The sequence below is a fragment of the Engystomops pustulosus genome, unplaced genomic scaffold, assembly GCF_040894005.1.
Source record: "Engystomops pustulosus unplaced genomic scaffold, aEngPut4.maternal MAT_SCAFFOLD_141, whole genome shotgun sequence".
Lineage (NCBI taxonomy): Eukaryota > Metazoa > Chordata > Amphibia > Anura > Leptodactylidae > Engystomops > Engystomops pustulosus.
In genome coordinates, this window is record NW_027285021.1 from 232,295 (window position 1) to 251,239 (window position 18,945).

Consider the following 18,945-nt stretch of genomic DNA (forward strand, 5'->3'; position numbering starts at 1 on the left):
AGGTGACAGTGCTTGTACAATGGTCACAAGAGCTTACAATCTATGAGGAGGAGGGGACAGGAGGTGACAGTGCTTGTTCAATGGTCACAAGAGCTTACAATCTATGAGGAGGAGGGGACAGGAGGTGACAGTGCTTGTACAATGGTCACAAGAGCTTACAATCTATGAGGAGGAGACAGGAGGTGACAGTGCTTGTACAATGGTCACAAGAGCTTACAATCTATGAGGAGGAGACACATGAGGTGACAGTGCTTGTACAATGGTCACAGGAGCTTACAATCTATGAGGAGGAGGGGACAGGAGGTGACAGTGCTTGTACAATGGTCACAAGAGCTTACAGTCTATGAGAAGGGGACACAGGAGGTGACAGTGCTTGTACAATGGTCACAGGAGCTTACAATCTATGAGGAGGGGACAGGAGGTGACAGTGCTTGTACAATGGTCACTAGAGCTTACAATCTATAAGAAGGGGACACAGGAGGTGACAGTGCTTGTACAATGGTCACAAGAGCTTACAATCTATGAGGAGGAGGGGACAGGAGGTGACAGTGCTTGTACAATGATCACAGGAGCTTACAATCTATGAGGAGGACGACACAGGAGGTGACAGTGCTTGTACAATGGTCACTAGAGCTTACAATCTATGAGGAGGAGGGGACAGGAGGTGACAGTGCTTGTACAATGGTCACAAGAGCTTAAAATCTATGAGGAGGAGGGGACAGGAGGTGACAGTGCTTGTTCAATGGTCACAAGAGCTTACAATCTATGAGGAGGAGGGGACAGGAGGTGACAGTGCTTGTACAATGGTCACAAGAGCTTACAATCTATGAGGAGGAGACAGGAGGTGACAGTGCTTGTACAATGGTCACAAGAGCTTACAATCTATGAGGAGGAGACACATGAGGTGACAGTGCTTGTACAATGGTCTCAGGAGCTTACAATCTATGAGGAGGAGGGGACAGGAGGTGACAGTGCTTGTACAATGGTCACAAGAGCTTACAGTCTATGAGAAGGGGACACAGGAGGTGACAGTGCTTGTACAATGGTCACAGGAGCTTACAATCTATGAGGAGGAGGGGACACAGGAGGTAACAGTGCATGTACAATGGTCACAAGAGCTTACAATCTATGAGGAGGAGGGGACACGGGAGGTGACAGTGCTTGTACAATGGTCACAGGAGCTTACAATCTATGAAGAGGAGGGGGCACAGGAGGTGACAGTGCTTGTACAATGGTCACAGGAGCTTACAATCTATGAGGAGGAGGACACAGGAGGTGACAGTGCTTGAATAGTGGTCACAGGAGCTTACAATCTATGAGGAGGAGGATACAGGAGGTGAAAGTGCTTGTGCAATGGTCACAAGAGCTTACACTCTATGAGGAGGAGGACACAGGAGGCGACAGTGCTTGTACAGTGGTCATAGGAGCTTACACTCTATGAGAAGGAGGGGACAGGAGGTTACAGTGCTTGTATAATGGTCACAGGAGCTTACAATCTATGAGGAGGAGGACACAGGAGGTGACAGTGCTTGTACAATGGTCACAGGAGCTTACAATCTATGAGGAGGGGACAGGAGGTGACAGTGCTTGTACAATGGTCACTAGAGCTTACAATCTATAAGAAGGGGACACAGGAGGTGACAGTGCTTGTACAATGGTCACAAGAGCTTACAATCTATGAGGAGGAGGGGACAGGAGGTGACAGTGCTTGTACAATGATCACAAGAGCTTACAATCTATGAGGAGGACGACACAGGAGGTGACAGTGCTTGTACAATGGTCACTAGAGCTTACAATCTATGAGGAGGAGGGGACAGGAGGTGACAGTGCTTGTACAATGGTCACAAGAGCTTACAATCTATGAGGAGGAGGGGACAGGAGGTGACAGTGCTTGTTCAATGGTCACAAGAGCTTACAATGTATGAGGAGGAGGGGACAGGAGGTGACAGTGCTTGTACAATGGTCACAAGAGCTTACAATCTATGAGGAGGAGACAGGAGGTGACAGTGCTTGTACAATGGTCACAAGAGCTTACAATCTATGAGGAGGAGACACATGAGGTGACAGTGCTTGTACAATGGTCACAGGAGCTTACAATCTATGAGGAGGAGGGGACAGGAGGTGACAGTGCTTGTACAATGGTCACAAGAGCTTACAGTCTATGAGAAGGGGACACAGGAGGTGACAGTGCTTGTACAATGGTCACAGGAGCTTACAATCTATGAGGAGGAGGGGACACAGGAGGTAACAGTGCTTGTACAATGGTCACAAGAGCTTACAATCTATGAGGAGGAGGGGACACGGGAGGTGACAGTGCTTGTACAATGGTCACAGGAGCTTACAATCTATGAGGAGGAGGGGACACAGGAGGTGACAGTGCTTGTACAATGGTCACAAGAGCTTACAATCTATGAGGAAGAGGACACAGGAGGTGACAATGCTTGTAAAATGGTCACAGGAGTTTACAATCTATGAGGAGGAGGACACAGGAGGTGACAGTGCTTGTACAATGGTCACAGGAGCTTACAATCTATGAGAAGGAGGATACAGGAGGTGACAGTGCTTGTACAATGGTCACAGGAGCTTACAATCTATGAGGAGGAGGACACAGGAGGTGACAGTGCTTGTACAATGGTCACAAGAGCTTACAATCTATGAGGAGGAGGGGACACAGGAGGTGATAGTGCTTGTACAATGGTCACAGGAGCTTACAATCTATGAGGAGGAGACAGAGGAGGTGACAGTGCTTGTACAATGGTCACAGGAGCTTACAATCTATGAGAAGGAGGGGGAACAGGAGTTGACAGTGCTTGTACAATGGTCACAGGAGCTTACAATCTATGAGGAGGGGGCACAGGAGGTGACAGTGCTTGTACAATGGTCACAGAAGCTTACAATCTATAAGGAGGAAGGGAGACAGGATGTGACAGTGCTTGTACAATGGTCACAGGAGCTTACAATCTATGAGGAGGAGGATACAGGAGGTGACAGTGCTTGTACAATGGTCACAGGAGCTTACAATCTATAAGGAGGAGGGGACACAGGATGTGACAGTGCTTGTACAATGGTCACAGGAGCTTACAATCTATGAGGAGGAGGGGAAAGGAGGTTACAGTGCTTGTAAAATGGTCACAGGAGCTTAGAATCTATGAGGAGGAGGAGATAGAAGGTGACAGTGCTTGTACAATGGTCACAGGAGCTTAGAATCTATAAGGAGGGGATAGGAGGTGACAGTGCTTGTACAATGGTCACAAGAGCTTACAATCTATGAGGAGGAGGGGACAGGAGGTGACAGTGCTTGTACAATGGTCACAGGAGCTTACAATCTATGAGGAGGACGACACAGGAGGTGACAGTGCTTGTACAATGGTCACAGGAGCTTACAATCTATGAGGAGGAGGGGACAGCAGGTGACAGTGCTTGTACAATGGTCACAAGAGCTTACAATCTATGAGGAGGAGGACACAGGAGGTGACAGTGCTTGTACAATGGTCACAAGAGCTTACAATCTATGAGGAGGAGGGGACACAGGAGGTGACAGTGCTTGTACAATGGCCACAGGAGCTTACAATCTATGAGGAGGAGGCACAGGAGGTGACAGTACTTGTGCAATGGTCACAGGAGCTTACAATCTATGAGGAGGAGGCACAGGAGGTGATAGTGCTTGTACAATTGTCACAGGAGCTTAAAAACTATGAAGAGGGGACACAGGAGGTGAAAGTGATTGTACAATGGTCACAAGAGCTTACGATCTATGAGGAGGAGGACACAGGAGGTGACAGTGCTTGTACAATGGTCACATGAGCTTACAATCTATAAGGAGGAGGAGACACTTGAGGTGACAGTGCTTATACAATGGTCACAAGAGCTTACAATCTATGAGGAGGAGGGGACAGGAGGTGACAGTGCTTGTACAATGGTCACAGGAGCTTACAGTCTATGAGGAGGAGGAAACATGAGGTGACAGTGTTTGTACAATGGTCAGAAGAGCTTACAATCTATGAGGAGGGGACAGAAGGTGACAGTGCTTGTACAATGGTCACAGGAGCTTACAATCTATGAGGAGGAGGACACAGGAGGTGACAGTGCTCGTACAATGGTCACAGGAGCTTACAATCTATGAGGAGGAGGACACAGGAGGTGACAGTGCTTGTACAATGGTCAAATGAGCTTACAATCTATGAGGAGGAGGACACAGGAGGTGACAGTGCTTGAATAGTGGTCACAGGAGCTTACAATCTATGAGGAGGAGGATACAGGAGGTGAAAGTGCTTGTGCAATGGTCACAAGAGCTTACACTCTATGAGGAGGAGGACACAGGAGGCGACAGTGCTTGTACAGTGGTCATAGGAGCTTACAATATATGAGAAGGAGGGGACAGGAGGTTACAGTGCTTGTAAAATGGTCACAGGCGCTTACAATCTATGAGGAGGAGGACACAGGAGGTGACAGTTCTTGTACAATGGTCACATGAGCTTACAATCTATGAGGAGGAGGGGACAGGAGGTGACAGTGCATGTACAATGGTCACAGGAGATTACAATCTATGAGGAGGGGACAGGAGGTGACAGTGTTTGTACAATGGTTACTAGAGCTTACAATCTATAAGAAGGGGACACAGGAGGTGACAGTGCTTGTACAATGGTCACAAGAGCTTACAATCTATGAGGAGGAGGGGACAGGAGGTGACAGTGCTTGTACAATGGTCACAGGAGCTTACAATCTATGAGGAGGAGGGGACAGGAGGTGACAGTGCTTGTACAATGGTCACAAGATCTTACAATCTATGAGGAGGAGGGGACAGGAGGTGACAGTGCTTGTACAATGGTCACAAGAGCTTACAATCTATGAGGAGGAGGGGACAGGAAGTGACAGTGCTTGTACAATGGTCACAAGAGCTTACAATCTATGAGGAGGAGGGGACAGGAGGTGACAGTGCTTGTACAATGGTCACAAGAGCTTACAATCTATGAGGAGGAGACACATGAGGTGACAGTGCTTGTACAATGGTCACAGGAGCTTACAATCTATGAGGAGGAGGGGACAGGAGGTGACAGTGCTTGTACAATGGTCACAGGAGCTTACAATCTATGAGGAGGAGGACACAGGAGGTGACAGTGCTTGTACAATGGTCACAGGAGCTTACAATCTATGAGGAGGAGGAGACACAGGAGGTGACAGTGCTTGTACAATGGTCACAGGAGCATACAATCTATAAGGAGGAGGGACACAGGATGTGACAGTGCTTGTACAATGGTCACAGGAGCTTACAATCTATGAAGTGGAGGGGACACAGGAGGTGACAGTGCTTGTACAATGGTCACAAGAGCTTACAATCTATGAGGAAGAGGACACAGGAGGTGACAATGCTTGTACAATGGTCACAGGAGCTTAGAATCTATGAGGAGGAGGACACAGGGTGACAGTGCTTGTACAATGGTCACAGGAGCTTACAATCTATGAGGAGGAGGGGACAGGAAGTGACAGTGCTTGTACAATGGTCACAAGAGCTTACAATCTATGAGGAGGAGGGGACAGGAGGTGACAGTGCTTGTACAATGGTCACAAGAGCTTACAATCTATGAGGAGGAGACACATGAGGTGACAGTGCTTGTACAATGGTCACAGGAGCTTACAATCTATGAGGAGGAGGGGACAGGAGGTGACAGTGCTTGTACAATGGTCACAGGAGCTTACAATCCATGAGGAGGAGGACACAGGAGGTGACAGTGCTTGTACAATGGTCACAGGAGCTTACAATCTATGAGGAGGAGGAGGACACAGGAGGTGACAGTGCTTGTACAATGGTCACAGGAGCATACAATCTATAAGGAGGAGGGACACAGGATGTGACAGTGCTTGTACAATGGTCACAGAAGCTTACAATCTATGAAGTGGAGGGGACACAGGAGGTGACAGTGCTTGTACAATGGTCACAAGAGCTTACAATCTATGAGGAAGAGGACACAGGAGGTGACAATGCTTGTACAATGGTCACAGGAGCTTAGAATCTATGAGGAGGAGGACACAGGGTGACAGTGCTTGTACAATGGTCACAGGAGCTTACAATCTATAAGGAGGAGGGACACAGGATGTGACAGTGCTTGTACAATGGTCACAGGAGCTTACAATCTATGAGGAGGAGGGGACACAGGAGGTGACAGTGCTTGTACAATGCTCACAGGAGCTTACACTCTATGAGGAGAGGGCACAGGAGGTGACAGTGCTTGTACAATGGTCACAGGAGCTTACAATCTATGAGGAGGGGGAACAGGAGGTGACAGTGCTTGTACAATGGTCACAGGAGCTTACAATCTATAAGGAGGAAGGGACACAGGATGTGACAGTGCTTGTACAATGGTCACAGGAGCTTACAATCTATGAGGAGGAGGATACAGGAGGTGACAGTGCTTGTACAATGGTAACAGGAGCTTACAATCTATAAGGAGGAGGGGACACAGGATGTGACAGTGCTTGTACAATGGTCACAGGAGCTTACAATCTATGAGGAGGAGGACACAGGAGGTGACAGTGCTTGTACAATGGTCACAGGAGCTTACAATCTATGAGGAGGAGGAGGACACAGGAGGTGACAGTGCTTGTACAATGGTCACAGGAGCTTACAATCTATGTGGAGGAGGAGACACAGGAGGTGACAGTGCTTGTACAATGGTCACAGGAGCTTACAATCTATGAGGAGGAGGACACAGGAGGTGACAGTGCTTGTACAATGGTCACAAGAGCTTACAATCTATAAGGAGGAGGGACACAGGACGTGACAGTGCTTGTACAATGGTCACAGGAGCTTACAGTCTATGAGGAGGGGGCACAGGAGGTGGCAGTGCTTGTACAATGGTCACAGGAGCTTACAATCTATGAGGAGGGGGCACAGGAGGTGACAGTGCTTGTACAATGGTCACAGGAGCTTACAATCTATAAGGAGGGGGGACACAGGATGTAAAGGTGCTTGTACAATGGTCACAGGAGCTTACAATCTATGAGGAGGAGGGGACACAGGAGGTGACAGTGCTTGTACAATGGCCACAGGAGCTTACAATCTATGAGGAGGGGACAGAAGGTGACAGTGCTTTTGCAATGGTCACAGGAGCTTACAATCTATGAGGAGGAGAACACAGGAGGTGACAGTGCTTGAATAGTGGTCACAGGAGCTTACAATCTATGAGGAGGAGGACACAGGAGGTGACAGTGCTTGTACAATGGTTACATGAGCTTACAATCTATGAGGAGGAGGAGGACACAGGAGGTGACAGTGCTTGTACAATAGTCACAGGAGCTTACAATCGATGAGGAGGAGAAATGAGGTGACAGTGCTTGTACAAAGGTCACAGGAGCTTACAATCTATAAGGAGGAGGAGACACTTGAGGTGACAGTGCTTATACAATGGTCACAAGAGCTTACAATCTATGAGGAGGAGGGGACAGGAGGTGACAGTGCTTGTACAATGGTCACAGGAGCTTACAATCTATGAGAAGGGGACACAGGAGGTGACAGTGCTTGTACAATGGTCACAGGAGCTTAAAATCTATGAGGAAGACAACACAGGGTGACAGTGCTTGTACAATGGTCACAAGAGCTTACAATCTATGATGAGGAGGACACAGGAGGTGACAGTGCTTGTACAATGGTCACAGGAGCTAACAGTCTATGAGGAGGTGAGGACACAGGAGGTGACAGTGCTTGTACAATGGTCACAGGAGCTTACAATCTATGAGAAGGAGGGGTCACTGGAGGTGACAGTGCCTGTACAATGGTCACAAGAGCTTACAGTCTATGAGGAGGGGACACAGGAGGTGACAGTGCTTGTACAATGGTCACAAGAGCTTACACTCTATGAGGAGGAGGACACAGGAGGTGACAGTGCTTGAACAATGGTCACAGGAGCTTACAATCTATGAGGAGGACGACACAGGAGGTGACAGTGCTTGTACAATGGTCACAGGAGCTTACAATCTATAAGAAGGGGACACAGGAGGTGACAGTGCTTGTAAATTGGTCACAGGAGCTTACAATCTATGAGGAGGAGGGGACAGGAGGTTACAGTGCTTTTAAAATGGTCACAAGAGCTTACAATCTATGAGGAGGAGGGGACACAGGAGGTGACAGTGCTTGTACAATGGTCACAGGAGCTTACAATCTATGAGGAGGAGGGGACACAGGAGGTGACAGTGCTTGTGCAATGGTCACAGGAGCTTACAATCTATGAGGAGGAGGGGACAGGAGATGACAGAACTTGTACAATGGTTACAAGAGCTTACAATCTATGAGGAGGAGGGGACAGGAGGTGACCGTGCTTGTACAATGGTCACAAGAGCTTACAATCTATGAGGAGGAGGAGACACATGAGATGACAGTGCTTGTACAATGGTCACAAGAGCTTACAATCTATGAGGAGGAGGGGACAGGAGGTGACATTGCTTGTACAATGGTCACAGGAGCTTACAATCTATGAGGAGGAGAGGACAGGAGGTGACAGTCTTTGTAAAATGGTCACAAGAGCTTACAATCTATGAGGAGGAGGGGACAGGAAGTTACAGTGCCTGTACAATAGTCATAAGAGCTTACAGTCTATGAGGAGGGGACACAGGAGGTGACAGTGCTTGTACAATGGTCACAAGAGCTTACACGCTATGAGGAGGAGGACACAGGAGGTGACAGTGCTTGTACAATGGTCATATGAGCTTACAATCTATAAGAAGGGGACACAGGAGGTGACAGTGCTTGTAAATTGGTCACAGGAGCTTACAATCTATGAGGAGGAGGGGACAGGAGGTAACAGTGCTTGTAAATTGGTCACAGGAGATTACAATCTATGAGGAGGAGGACACAGGAGGTGACAGTGCTTGTACAATGGTCACAGGAGCTTACAATCTATAAGAAGGGGACACAGAAGGTGACAGTGCTTGTACAATGGTCACAGGAGCTTACAATCTATGAGGAGGAGGACACAGGAGGTGACAGTGCTTGTACAATGGTCACTAGAGCTTACAATCTATGAGGAGGAGGGAACAGGAGGTGACAGTGCTTGTACAATGGTCAGAAGAGCTTACATTCTATGAGGAGGACGACACAGAAGGTGACAGTGCTTGTACAATGGTCACAGGAGCTTACAATCTATGAGGAGGAGGACACAGGAGGTGATAGTGTTTGTACAATGGTCACAGGAGCTTACAATCTAAGAGGAGGAGGGGACAGGAGGTTACAGTGCTTGTACAATGGTCACAGGAGCTTACAATCTATGAGGAGGAGGACAGGAGGTGACAGTGCTTGTACAATGGTCACAGGAGCTTACAATATATGAGGAGGAGGACACAGGAGGTGACAGTGCTTGTACAATGGTCACAAGAGCTTACAATCTATGAGGAGGAGGACACAGGAGGTGACAGTGCTTGTACAATGGTCACAGGAGCTTACAATCTATGAGGAGGAGGAGGACACAGGAGGTGACAGTGCTTGTACAATGGTCACAAGAGCTTACAATCTTTGAGGAGGAGACACAGGAGGTGACAGTGCTTGTACAATGGTCACAGGAGCTTACAATCTATGAGGAGGGGACACATGAGGTGACAGTGCTTGTACAATGGTCACAGGAGCTTACAGTCTATGAGAAGGAGGGGACAGGAGGTGACAGTGCCTGTACAATGGTCACAAGAGCTTACAGTCTATGAGGAGGAGGATGACACAGGAGGTGACAGTGCTTGTACAATGGTAACAAGAGCTTACAGTCTATGAGGAGGAGGAGGACACAGGAGGTGACAGTGCTTGTACAATGTACAAGGCCCCATGGGCAGTGATTGGCACACACCAGAGGCCCCCGGGGCAGTGAGTGGCACAGACTGTAGGCCCCTGGGGCAGTGAGTGGCACAGACTGGAGGCCCCCGGAGCAGTGATTGGCACAGACTGGAGGCCCCCAGAGCAGTGATTGGCACAGACTGGAGGCCCCGGAGCAGTGATTGGCACAGACTGGAGGCCCCCGGAGCAGTGATTGGCACAGACTGGAGGCCCCCCCCCCCTCCAGTGATTCGCACACATCAGAGGCCCCCGGGGCACTGACTGGCACAAACCAGAGGTCCCCGGTGAGGTATGAATCAAGCAAAAACCCAAGACATCAGTCCTTTGCCTTGGGGTTATGGTGATACCACAGATGGAAAAGTAGGTGCCAGGGTTCAGTCTGAAGATGGTCCAGAAGTTTAGTTTTGGTAAGATTAGAGAGATCCAGAAATGGCTTCACTTAACGTGCATAGAACAAGGAAGAAAACAAGGGAGAACATAAGACATGAAGACTCCCTAAAGGCCGAGGCACTGCCCAGCATACCCAAAGCAACATATTTGGCCTCCACTTAGCGCCATCCTACTCCCTTGCCCAGCACCATCCTTGGCCCCCACCCAGCACATTCTCTGCCCTCCCACCCTCAGGACACTAGGACAGCAGGACACTAGGCAGTAGCACTCCCTGCAGCCCATAGAGATGTAGCAGGACACTAGGCAGTTGCACTCCCTGCAGCCCATACAGCTGTAGCAGGATACTAGGCAGTTGCACTCCCTGCAGCCCATACAGCTGTAGCAGGACACTAGGCAGTTGCACTCCCTGCAGCCCATAGAGATGTAGCAGGACACTAGGCAGTAGCACTCCCTGCAGCCCATAGAGATGTAGCAGGACACTAGGCAGTAGCACTCCCTGCAGCCCATAGAGATGTAGCAGGACACTAGGCAGTAGCACTCCCTGCAGCCCATAGAGATGTAGCAGGACACTAGGCAGTAGCACTCCCTGCAGCCCATAGAGATGTAGCAGGACACTAGGCAGTAGCAGTCCCTGCAGCCCATAGAGATGTAGCAGGACACTAGGCAGTAGCACTCCCTGCAGCCCATAGAGATGTAGCAGGACACTAGGCAGTAGCACTCCCTGCAGCCCATAGAGATGTAGCAGGACACTAGGCAGTAGCACTCCCTGCAGCCCATAGAGATGTAGCAGGAAACTAGGCAGTAGCACTCCCTGCAGCCCATAGAGATGTAGCAGGACACTAGGCAGTAGCACTCCCTGCAGCCCATAGAGATGTAGCAGGACACTAGGCAGTAGCACTCACCAGTATGTTGGCATCATACACCATGATCTCGCCCATGGAGGCACTGCCAGGGTACGCCAGGTAGGAATTGGAATGGTTAATAGAAAGTGCACAGAGACCTGGAACGGGGACAAGGAACCTCATTACAAGAAGCTTCTCCTAACAACTCCTCCCTGACCCCCCCATTTCCTGTCCTGCCCCAAGGGCCCACCTTACCAGTGGGGTTTCGGGGGGTGTCCAGGAGGGTTCTCAGCAGCTTCATGTCTTTGATATTATGGATGTAAACAGATTCCTCCAGACAGACAACCAGCCTCTAGAAAACACAATGAAAGCCGTCAGTGGGGCGGTCCGCCTGCAGAGATTCACCACCCTTTAGGGCCACTTACCTGCCGGTTCAGTCTGATGGAGAGGATGTTGGCGGAGTAGTTGTAGTTGCAGATTTCTGTGCCTTTCTTAAAGTGAAAGACATTCATTTGCCGAGGCTTGGAGTGACTGACCACCACCACGAGACTGCTGGAGAAGAGACGCTCCACGATGTACACATCCGAGAGATCATCTACACGAGACAGGTGTCAGAGATGAGAGAGACACTCCAAGGGGGAAGGGAGGGCAACAGAGTGAGACCCCCCAAGGGGGAAGGGAGGGCAACAGAGTGAGGCCCCCCAAGGGGGAAGGGAGGGCGACAGAGAGACCCCCCCCCAAGAGGGAAGGGAGGGCGACAGAGTGAGACCCCCCAAGGGGGAAGGGAGAATGACACAGAGACCCCCCAAGGGGGAAGGGAGGGCGGCAAAGTGAGACCCCCAAGGGGGAAGGGAGGGTGACAGAGTGAGACCCCTTCGGAAGCCAACCAATTCCGGGTAGCTAAGAATAGATGAAAATTCTATCCAGTTCATTCTCAGCTACAACAATAATAACTGAAAATGCAGAAAACCTCCTGAAATCTATGAAAGTTCACAAAAATGTAACTCATTTACCAATAACAAACTTGCAAAACTTTAGAAAAAAAAAGGACCTTTCACCACCTCACAGGTGTTGTGGAGATGAACATACCATCATGTAGGGGCGGCTACACCGATTCAGGGGCACTTGGAAGTTTTTTTTCTCGCCCCCACAGTTGCTGAGATATCAGTTGCAGTAAAAGACCATTTTCATCCTCTGTACTGTCAAAGAGGAGGAGCTGGAGGAGTGGAAACAAGTAAACCACGCCCCCTCCTCTGCTCCAGCTCCTCATCTCTGACAGTGGAGAGGGTTATAATGGCCAGATATCTGAACCTTACATCCGCAACCATTCAAAGTGCCCTTCTCAGACCAGTAAGAAAATGGTGAGCACCATGCAGCCGCACGCACCTCAATGACCAATATGTCCAACCCTTTAAATGAACGTATTGCCCAGAAGACCATTCCGTAAACAGAAAGGAAGAAAGGGTTCTCCTCATGGAGGCTTTGCCATTTAAAGCCACCTTGTAGGTGTGTGGAAGCTTATAGCCATTGATGCTCCACTGGGGAATACTGGGAAATATGCAAATATGTTTCCCAGGAGGGCATAAGGAAAACCACGCCTCCTTTAGCTAACTTGTAATGCCCACGGTATATCCAGGGGGATCGGTGGAGGACTTCTCTCTCAGTGGATCCCAGGATGAAAGAAAGGAACTTCCTACGGCGCAACCCGAGTAATCAAAGAGCTAACTAGCTGTAAAAGTTATGGTATGTAATATCTGGATAAAGATACTTACACATAATAGGATATCAAAGATAAAAAAGATCTAAAAATATAAATACATGGATTGATAGTTGGAGCGCTTCAAATTTACTATGGGTGCTGTGGTGAGCTTAGAAAGAGGTGACAGCGAGTGTGGGCCACTTACCAGATGCCGGGGAAAGAGGTAACAGCGAGTGTGTGCCACTTACCATATGCCGAGGAAAGAGGTGACAGCGAGTGTGGGCAACTTACCAAATGCCAGGGAAAGAGGTGACAGCGAGTGTGGGCCACTTACCAGATGCCGAGGAAAGAGGTGACAGCGAGTGTGGGCCACTTACCAGATGCCGAGGAAAGAGGTAACAGCGAGTGTGGGCCACTTACCAGATGCCGAGGAAAGAGGAAACAGCGAGTGTGGGCCACTTACCAGATGCCGAGGAAAGAAGTAACAGCGAGTGTGGGACACTTACCAGATGCCGAGGAAAGAAGTAACAGCGAGTGCGGGCCACTTACCAGATGCCGAGGAAAGAAGTAACAGCGAGTGCGGGCCACTTACCAGATGCCGAGGAAAGAAGTAACAGCGAGTGTGGGCCACTTACCAGATGCCGAGGAAAGAGGTAACAGCGAGTGTGGGCCACTTACCAGATGCCGGGTAAAGAGGTAACAGCGAGTGTGGGCCACTTACCAGATGCCGGGGAAAGAGGTAACAGCGAGTGTGGGCCACTTACCAGATGCCGAGGAAAGAGGTGACAGCGAGTGTGGGCCACTTACCAGATGCCGAGGAAAGAGGTAACAGCGAGTGTGGGCCACTTACCAGATGCCGAGGAAAGAGGTAACAGCGAGTGTGGGCCACTTACCAGATGCCGGGGAAAGAGGTGACAGCGAGTGTGGGCCACTTACCAGATGCCGGGGAAAGAGGTAACAGCGAGTGTGGGCCACTTACCAGATGCCGAGGAAAGAGGTAACAGCGAGTGTGGGCCACTTACCACATGCTGGGGAAAGAGGTGACAGCGAGTGTGGGCCACTTACCAGATGCCGGGGAAAGAGGTGACAGCGAGTGTGGGCCACTTACCAGATGCCGAGGAAAGAGGTGACAGCGAGTGTGGGCCACTTACCAGATGCCGAGGAAAGAGGTGCCAGCAAGTGTGGGCAACTTACCAGATGCCGGGGAAAGTGTGGTTTCCTCCGTTGGCATTGGTGTCTGGTGGGGGGGGGGGTAGCTTATATTCTGTCAGCAGTGAGGGGCTTCTTTTTTTTTTTTTGTAGATGCAGCATAATTTAGAGCATAAAGGTGACTTAGCAAAAAGTGTGAAGAAATTGGGGGTCTGGCACATGATCAGGGTATTTGGGTCGTCTTTTGAATTTAGAAGTTATTCTCAAGGGTCTCGTTTAACCCATTGGGAGCCAGGCAGTTCAGTTTATATATCCAAAACATCTCCCTTTGACACAATTTGCTATATCTGCTATTTCCTACTGGAATTTGTTCAATGGGGGTGATTGTAAAACCTGCAAAATCATCCTGATGCTCGATATGACTGTGTCTAGGAACACTGTGCTTTGTGAAACCATTAGTTACGTTGCTTCCATGTTTGTTGATCCTGGTGTTGAGTTGTTGGATTGTGCGGCCTATATACTCGACAGGGACATTCAGGTAAGTAGATCACAAAGGTGGAGGTGCAATTCAAAAAAGACTTGATAACAAATGATTCACCTGTTGTATTACCTCTGAATGGCTGATGTTATTACAGCTGGATAGTCACATCTATAGCTCCGGAGAGAAGATGATTGGTGACGAGTGTTTTGTGCGCAGTATGAAGTCTGCTAGGTGCAAGTAGATTTTTTAGGGTTTGGGATCTCCTGTAGGTCGTGGATGGTTTATTGGGGAGTTGTGGTCTCAGATAGGGGTCACCTAGTAAAAGAGGCCAATGCCTAGAATTTCTCTTAAGCGAGGGTGCTTATCGTTATAGGTCGTGATGAAATTTAGTCTACATGTTTTTTGTCCCTGATTAGATGATGACTTTTCTTTTGGAATAAGACCGTCTTTTTGGGACAGAAGTCAGGCCCGTTTGTAGGCTGAAGAGATCATTTTTGGAGGAAATTTCTTATCGCGAAATCTGACTATTAAAATCTTGCTTTGTGTTTGAAAAGATTCAGTTTCAGAACAGTTCTTATGGATACGTCTGAATTGACTGAAGGGAATGTTTTTACGCCACTTGTAGTGGTGTGCGCTCTTGAAATGGAGAAAGCTATTACTGTCGACCTTCTTAAAGAAGGACTCAGTACAGATTTTGTTGTTTTTTATCTGTAGGTGCAGATCCAAAAATTCGATTTCTGTTTTGGAGATAGATTGCGTGAAGGCCAGACCCCAGTTGTTCTGGTTGATGGAATATAAAAGGACAGAATGTCATCCTCTGTACCCTTCCAGATCAGCAGCAAATCATCGATGTACCTGTTGTAATAGACGATATCTGGCACCCATCGCCGTGCCTGTAGGTTTTGTTTTGAAAGTTAAAAACATTATGGGTAAATGTGTATAGGAGGAGAGAACATGTCAGGTACTTGTGTAGCTGATGTCTGTGTCTCTCACATGTGTATAGGAGGAGAGAACATGTCAGGTACTTGTGTAGCTAATGTCTGTGTCTATCACATGTGTATAGGAGGAGAGAGCATGTCAGGTACTTCTGTAGCTGATGTCTGTGTATCTCACATGTGTATAGGAGGAGAGAACATGTCAGGTACTTGTGTAGCTGATGTCTGTGTCTCACATGTGCATAGAAGGAGAGAACATGTCAGGTACCCATGTAGCTGATGTCTGTGTCTCTCACATGTGTATAGGAGGAGAGAACATGTCAGGCACTTGTGTAGCTGATGTCTGTGTCTATCACATGTGTATAGGATGAGAGAACATGTCAGGTACTTGTGTAGTTGATGTCTGTGTCTCACATGTGTATAGGAGGAGAGAACATGTCAGGTACTTGTGTAGCTGATGTCTGTGCCTTTCACATGCGTATAGGAGGAGAGAGCATGTCAGGTACTTGTGTAGCTGATGTCTGTGTCTATCACATGTGTATAGGATGAGAGAACATGTCAGGTACTTGTGTAGTTGATGTCTGTGTCTCACATGTGTATAGGAGGAGAGAACATGTCAGGCACTTGTGTAGATGATGTCTGTGTCTCTCACATGTGTATAGGAGGAGAGGACATGTCAGGTACTTGTGTAGCTGATGACTGTGCCTTTCACATGTGTATAGGAGGAGATAACATGTCAGGTACTTGTGTAGCTAATGTCTGTCTATCACATGTGTATAGGAGGAGAGAACATGTCAGGTACTTGTGTAGTTGATGTCTGTGTCTCTCACATGTATATAGGAGGAGAGAACATGTCAGGTACTTGTGTAGCTGATGTCTTTGTCTCACGTGTATAAGATGAGAGAACATGTCAGGTACTTGTGTAGTTGATGTCTGTGTCTCACATGTGTATAGGAGGAGAGAACATGTCAGGTACTTGTGTAGCTGATGTCTGTGCCTTTCACATGCGTATAGGAGGAGATAACATGTCAGGTACTTGTGTAGCTGAGGTCTGTGTCTCTCACATGTGTATAGGAGGAGAGAACATGGCAGGTACTTGTGTAGCTGATGTCTGTCTATCACATGTGTATAGGAGGAGAGAACGTGTCAGGTACTTGTGTAGCTGAGGTCTGTGTCTCTCACATGTGTATAGGAGGAGAGAACATGTCAGGTACTTGTGTAGCTGAGGTCTCTGTCTCTCACATGTGTATAGGAGGAGAGAACATGTCAGGTACTTGTGTAGCTGAGGTGTGTCTCTCACATGTGTATAGGAGGAGAGAACATGTCAGGTACTTGTGTAGCTGAGGTCTGTGTCTCTCACATGTGTATAGGAGGAGAGAACATGTCAGGTACTTGTGTAGCTGATGTCTGTGTATCACATGTGTATAGGAGGAGAGGACATGTCAGGTACTTGTGTAGCTGATGTCTGTATCTATCACATGTGTATAGGAGGAGAGAACATGTCAGGTACTTGTGCAGCTGATGTCTGTGTCTCTGACATGTGTATAGGAGGAGAGAACATGTCAGGTACTTGTGTCGCAGATGTCTGTGTCTATCACATGTGTATAGGAGGAGAGAACATGTCAGGTACTTGTGTAGCTAATGTCTGCGTCTCACATGTGTATAGAAGGAGAGAACATGTCAGGTACTTGTGTAGCTGATGTCTGTGTCTATCACATGTGTATAGGAGGAGAGAACATGTCAGGTACTTGTGTAGCTGATGTCTGTGTCTCTCACATGTGTATAGGAGGAGAGAACATGTCAGGTACTTGTGTAGCTGATGTCTGTCTATCACATGTGTATAGGAGGAGAGAGCATGTCAGGCACTTGTGTAGCTGATGTCTGTGTCACACATGTGTATAGGAGGAGATACCGTGTCAGGGACTTGTGTAGCTGATGTCTGTGTCACACATGTGTATAGGAGGAGAGAACATGTCAGGCACTTGTGTAGCTGATGGCTGTGTCTCACATGTGTATAGGAGGAGAGAACATGTCAGGTACTTGTGTAGCTGAGGTCTGTCTCTCACATGTGTATAGGAGGAGAGAACATGTCAGGTACTTGTGTAGCTGATGTCTGTGTGTCTCAAATGTGTATAGGAGGAGAGGACATGTCAGGTACTTGTGTAGCTGATGACTGTGCCTTTCACATGTGTATAGAAGGAGATAACATGTCAGGTACTTGTGTAGCTGATGTCTGTCTATCACATGTGTATAGGAGGAGAGAACATGTCAGGTACTTGTGTAGCTGATGTCTGTGTCTCTCACATGTGTATAGGAGGAGAGAACATGTCAGGTACTTGTGTAGCTGATGTCTGTCTATCACATGTGTATAGGAGGAGAGAGCATGTCAGGCACTTGTGTAGCTGATGTCTGTGTCACACATGTGTATAGGAGGAGATACCGTGTCAGGGACTTGTGTAGCTGATGTCTGTGTCACACATGTGTATAGGAGGAGAGAACATGTCAGGCACTTGTGTAGCTGATGGCTGTGTCTCACATGTGTATAGGAGGAGAGAACATGTCAGGTACTTGTGTAGCTGAGGTCTGTCTCTCACATGTGTATAGGAGGAGAGAACATGTAAGGTACTTGTGTAGTTGATGTCTGTGTCTCTCACATGTGTATAGGAGGAGAGAACATGTCAGTTACTTGTGTAGCTGAGGTCTGTCTCTCACATGTGTATAGGAGGAGAGAACATGTCAGGTACTTGTGTAGCTGATGTCTGTGTGTCTCACATGTGTATAGGAGGAGAGAACATGTCAGGTACTTGCGTAGCTGATTTCTGTGTCTCTCACATGTGTATAGGAGGAGAGAACATGTCAGGTACTTGTGTAGCTGAGGTCTGTCTATCACATGTGTATAGGAGGAGAGAACATGTCAGGTACTTGTGTAGCTGAGGTCTGTGTCTCTCACATGTGTATAGGAGGAGAGAACATGTCAGGCACATGTGTAGCTGATGTCTGTGTCTCACATGTGTATAGGAGGAGAGAACATGTCGGGTACTTGTGTAGCTGATGTCTGTATCTCTCACATGTGTATAGGATGAGAGAGCATGTCAGGTACTTGCGCAGCTGATGTCTGTGTCTCTCACATGTGTATAAGAGGAGATAACATGTCAGTTACTTGTGTAGCTGAGGTCTCTGTCTCTCACATGTGTATAGGAGGAGAGAACATGTCAGGTACTTGTGTAGCTGAGGTCTGTCTCTCACATGTGTATAGAAGGAGAGAACATGTCAGGTACTTCTGTAGCTGATGTCTGTGTCTCTCACATGTGTATAGGAGGAGAGAACATGTCAGGTACTTGTGCAGCTGATGTCTGTGTCTCTGACATGTGTATAGGAGGAGAGAACATGTCAGGTACTTGTGTCGCAGATGTCTGTGTCTATCACATGTGTATAGGAGGAGAGAACATGTCAGGTACTTGTGTAGCTAATGTCTGCGTCTCACATGTGTATAGAAGGAGAGAACATGTCAGGTACTTGTGTAGCTGATGTCTGTGTCTATCACATGTGTATAGGAGGAGAGAACATGTCAGGTACTTGTGTAGCTGATGTCTGTGTCTCTCACATGTGTATAGGAGGAGAGAACATGTCAGGTACTT

At 48.1% G+C, this 18,945-nt stretch overlaps 1 protein-coding gene across 4 annotated transcripts in view; it reads right to left on the reverse strand.

Moving 5' to 3' along the window:
- Positions 1-18,945, reverse strand: part of WIPI1 (WD repeat domain, phosphoinositide interacting 1) — a 57,870-nt gene that overhangs the window by 15,475 nt on the left and 23,450 nt on the right. For all 4 annotated transcript variants that reach the window (XM_072131775.1, XM_072131778.1, XM_072131777.1 and 1 more), the window contains exons 3-5: positions 11,469-11,638; positions 11,299-11,395; positions 11,104-11,201 (exon numbers count right to left, since the gene is read on the reverse strand). In XM_072131775.1, the coding sequence (XP_071987876.1) occupies positions 11,104-11,201; positions 11,299-11,395; positions 11,469-11,638 (365 nt within the window). The remainder of the gene's footprint in view (positions 1-11,103; positions 11,202-11,298; positions 11,396-11,468; positions 11,639-18,945) is intronic.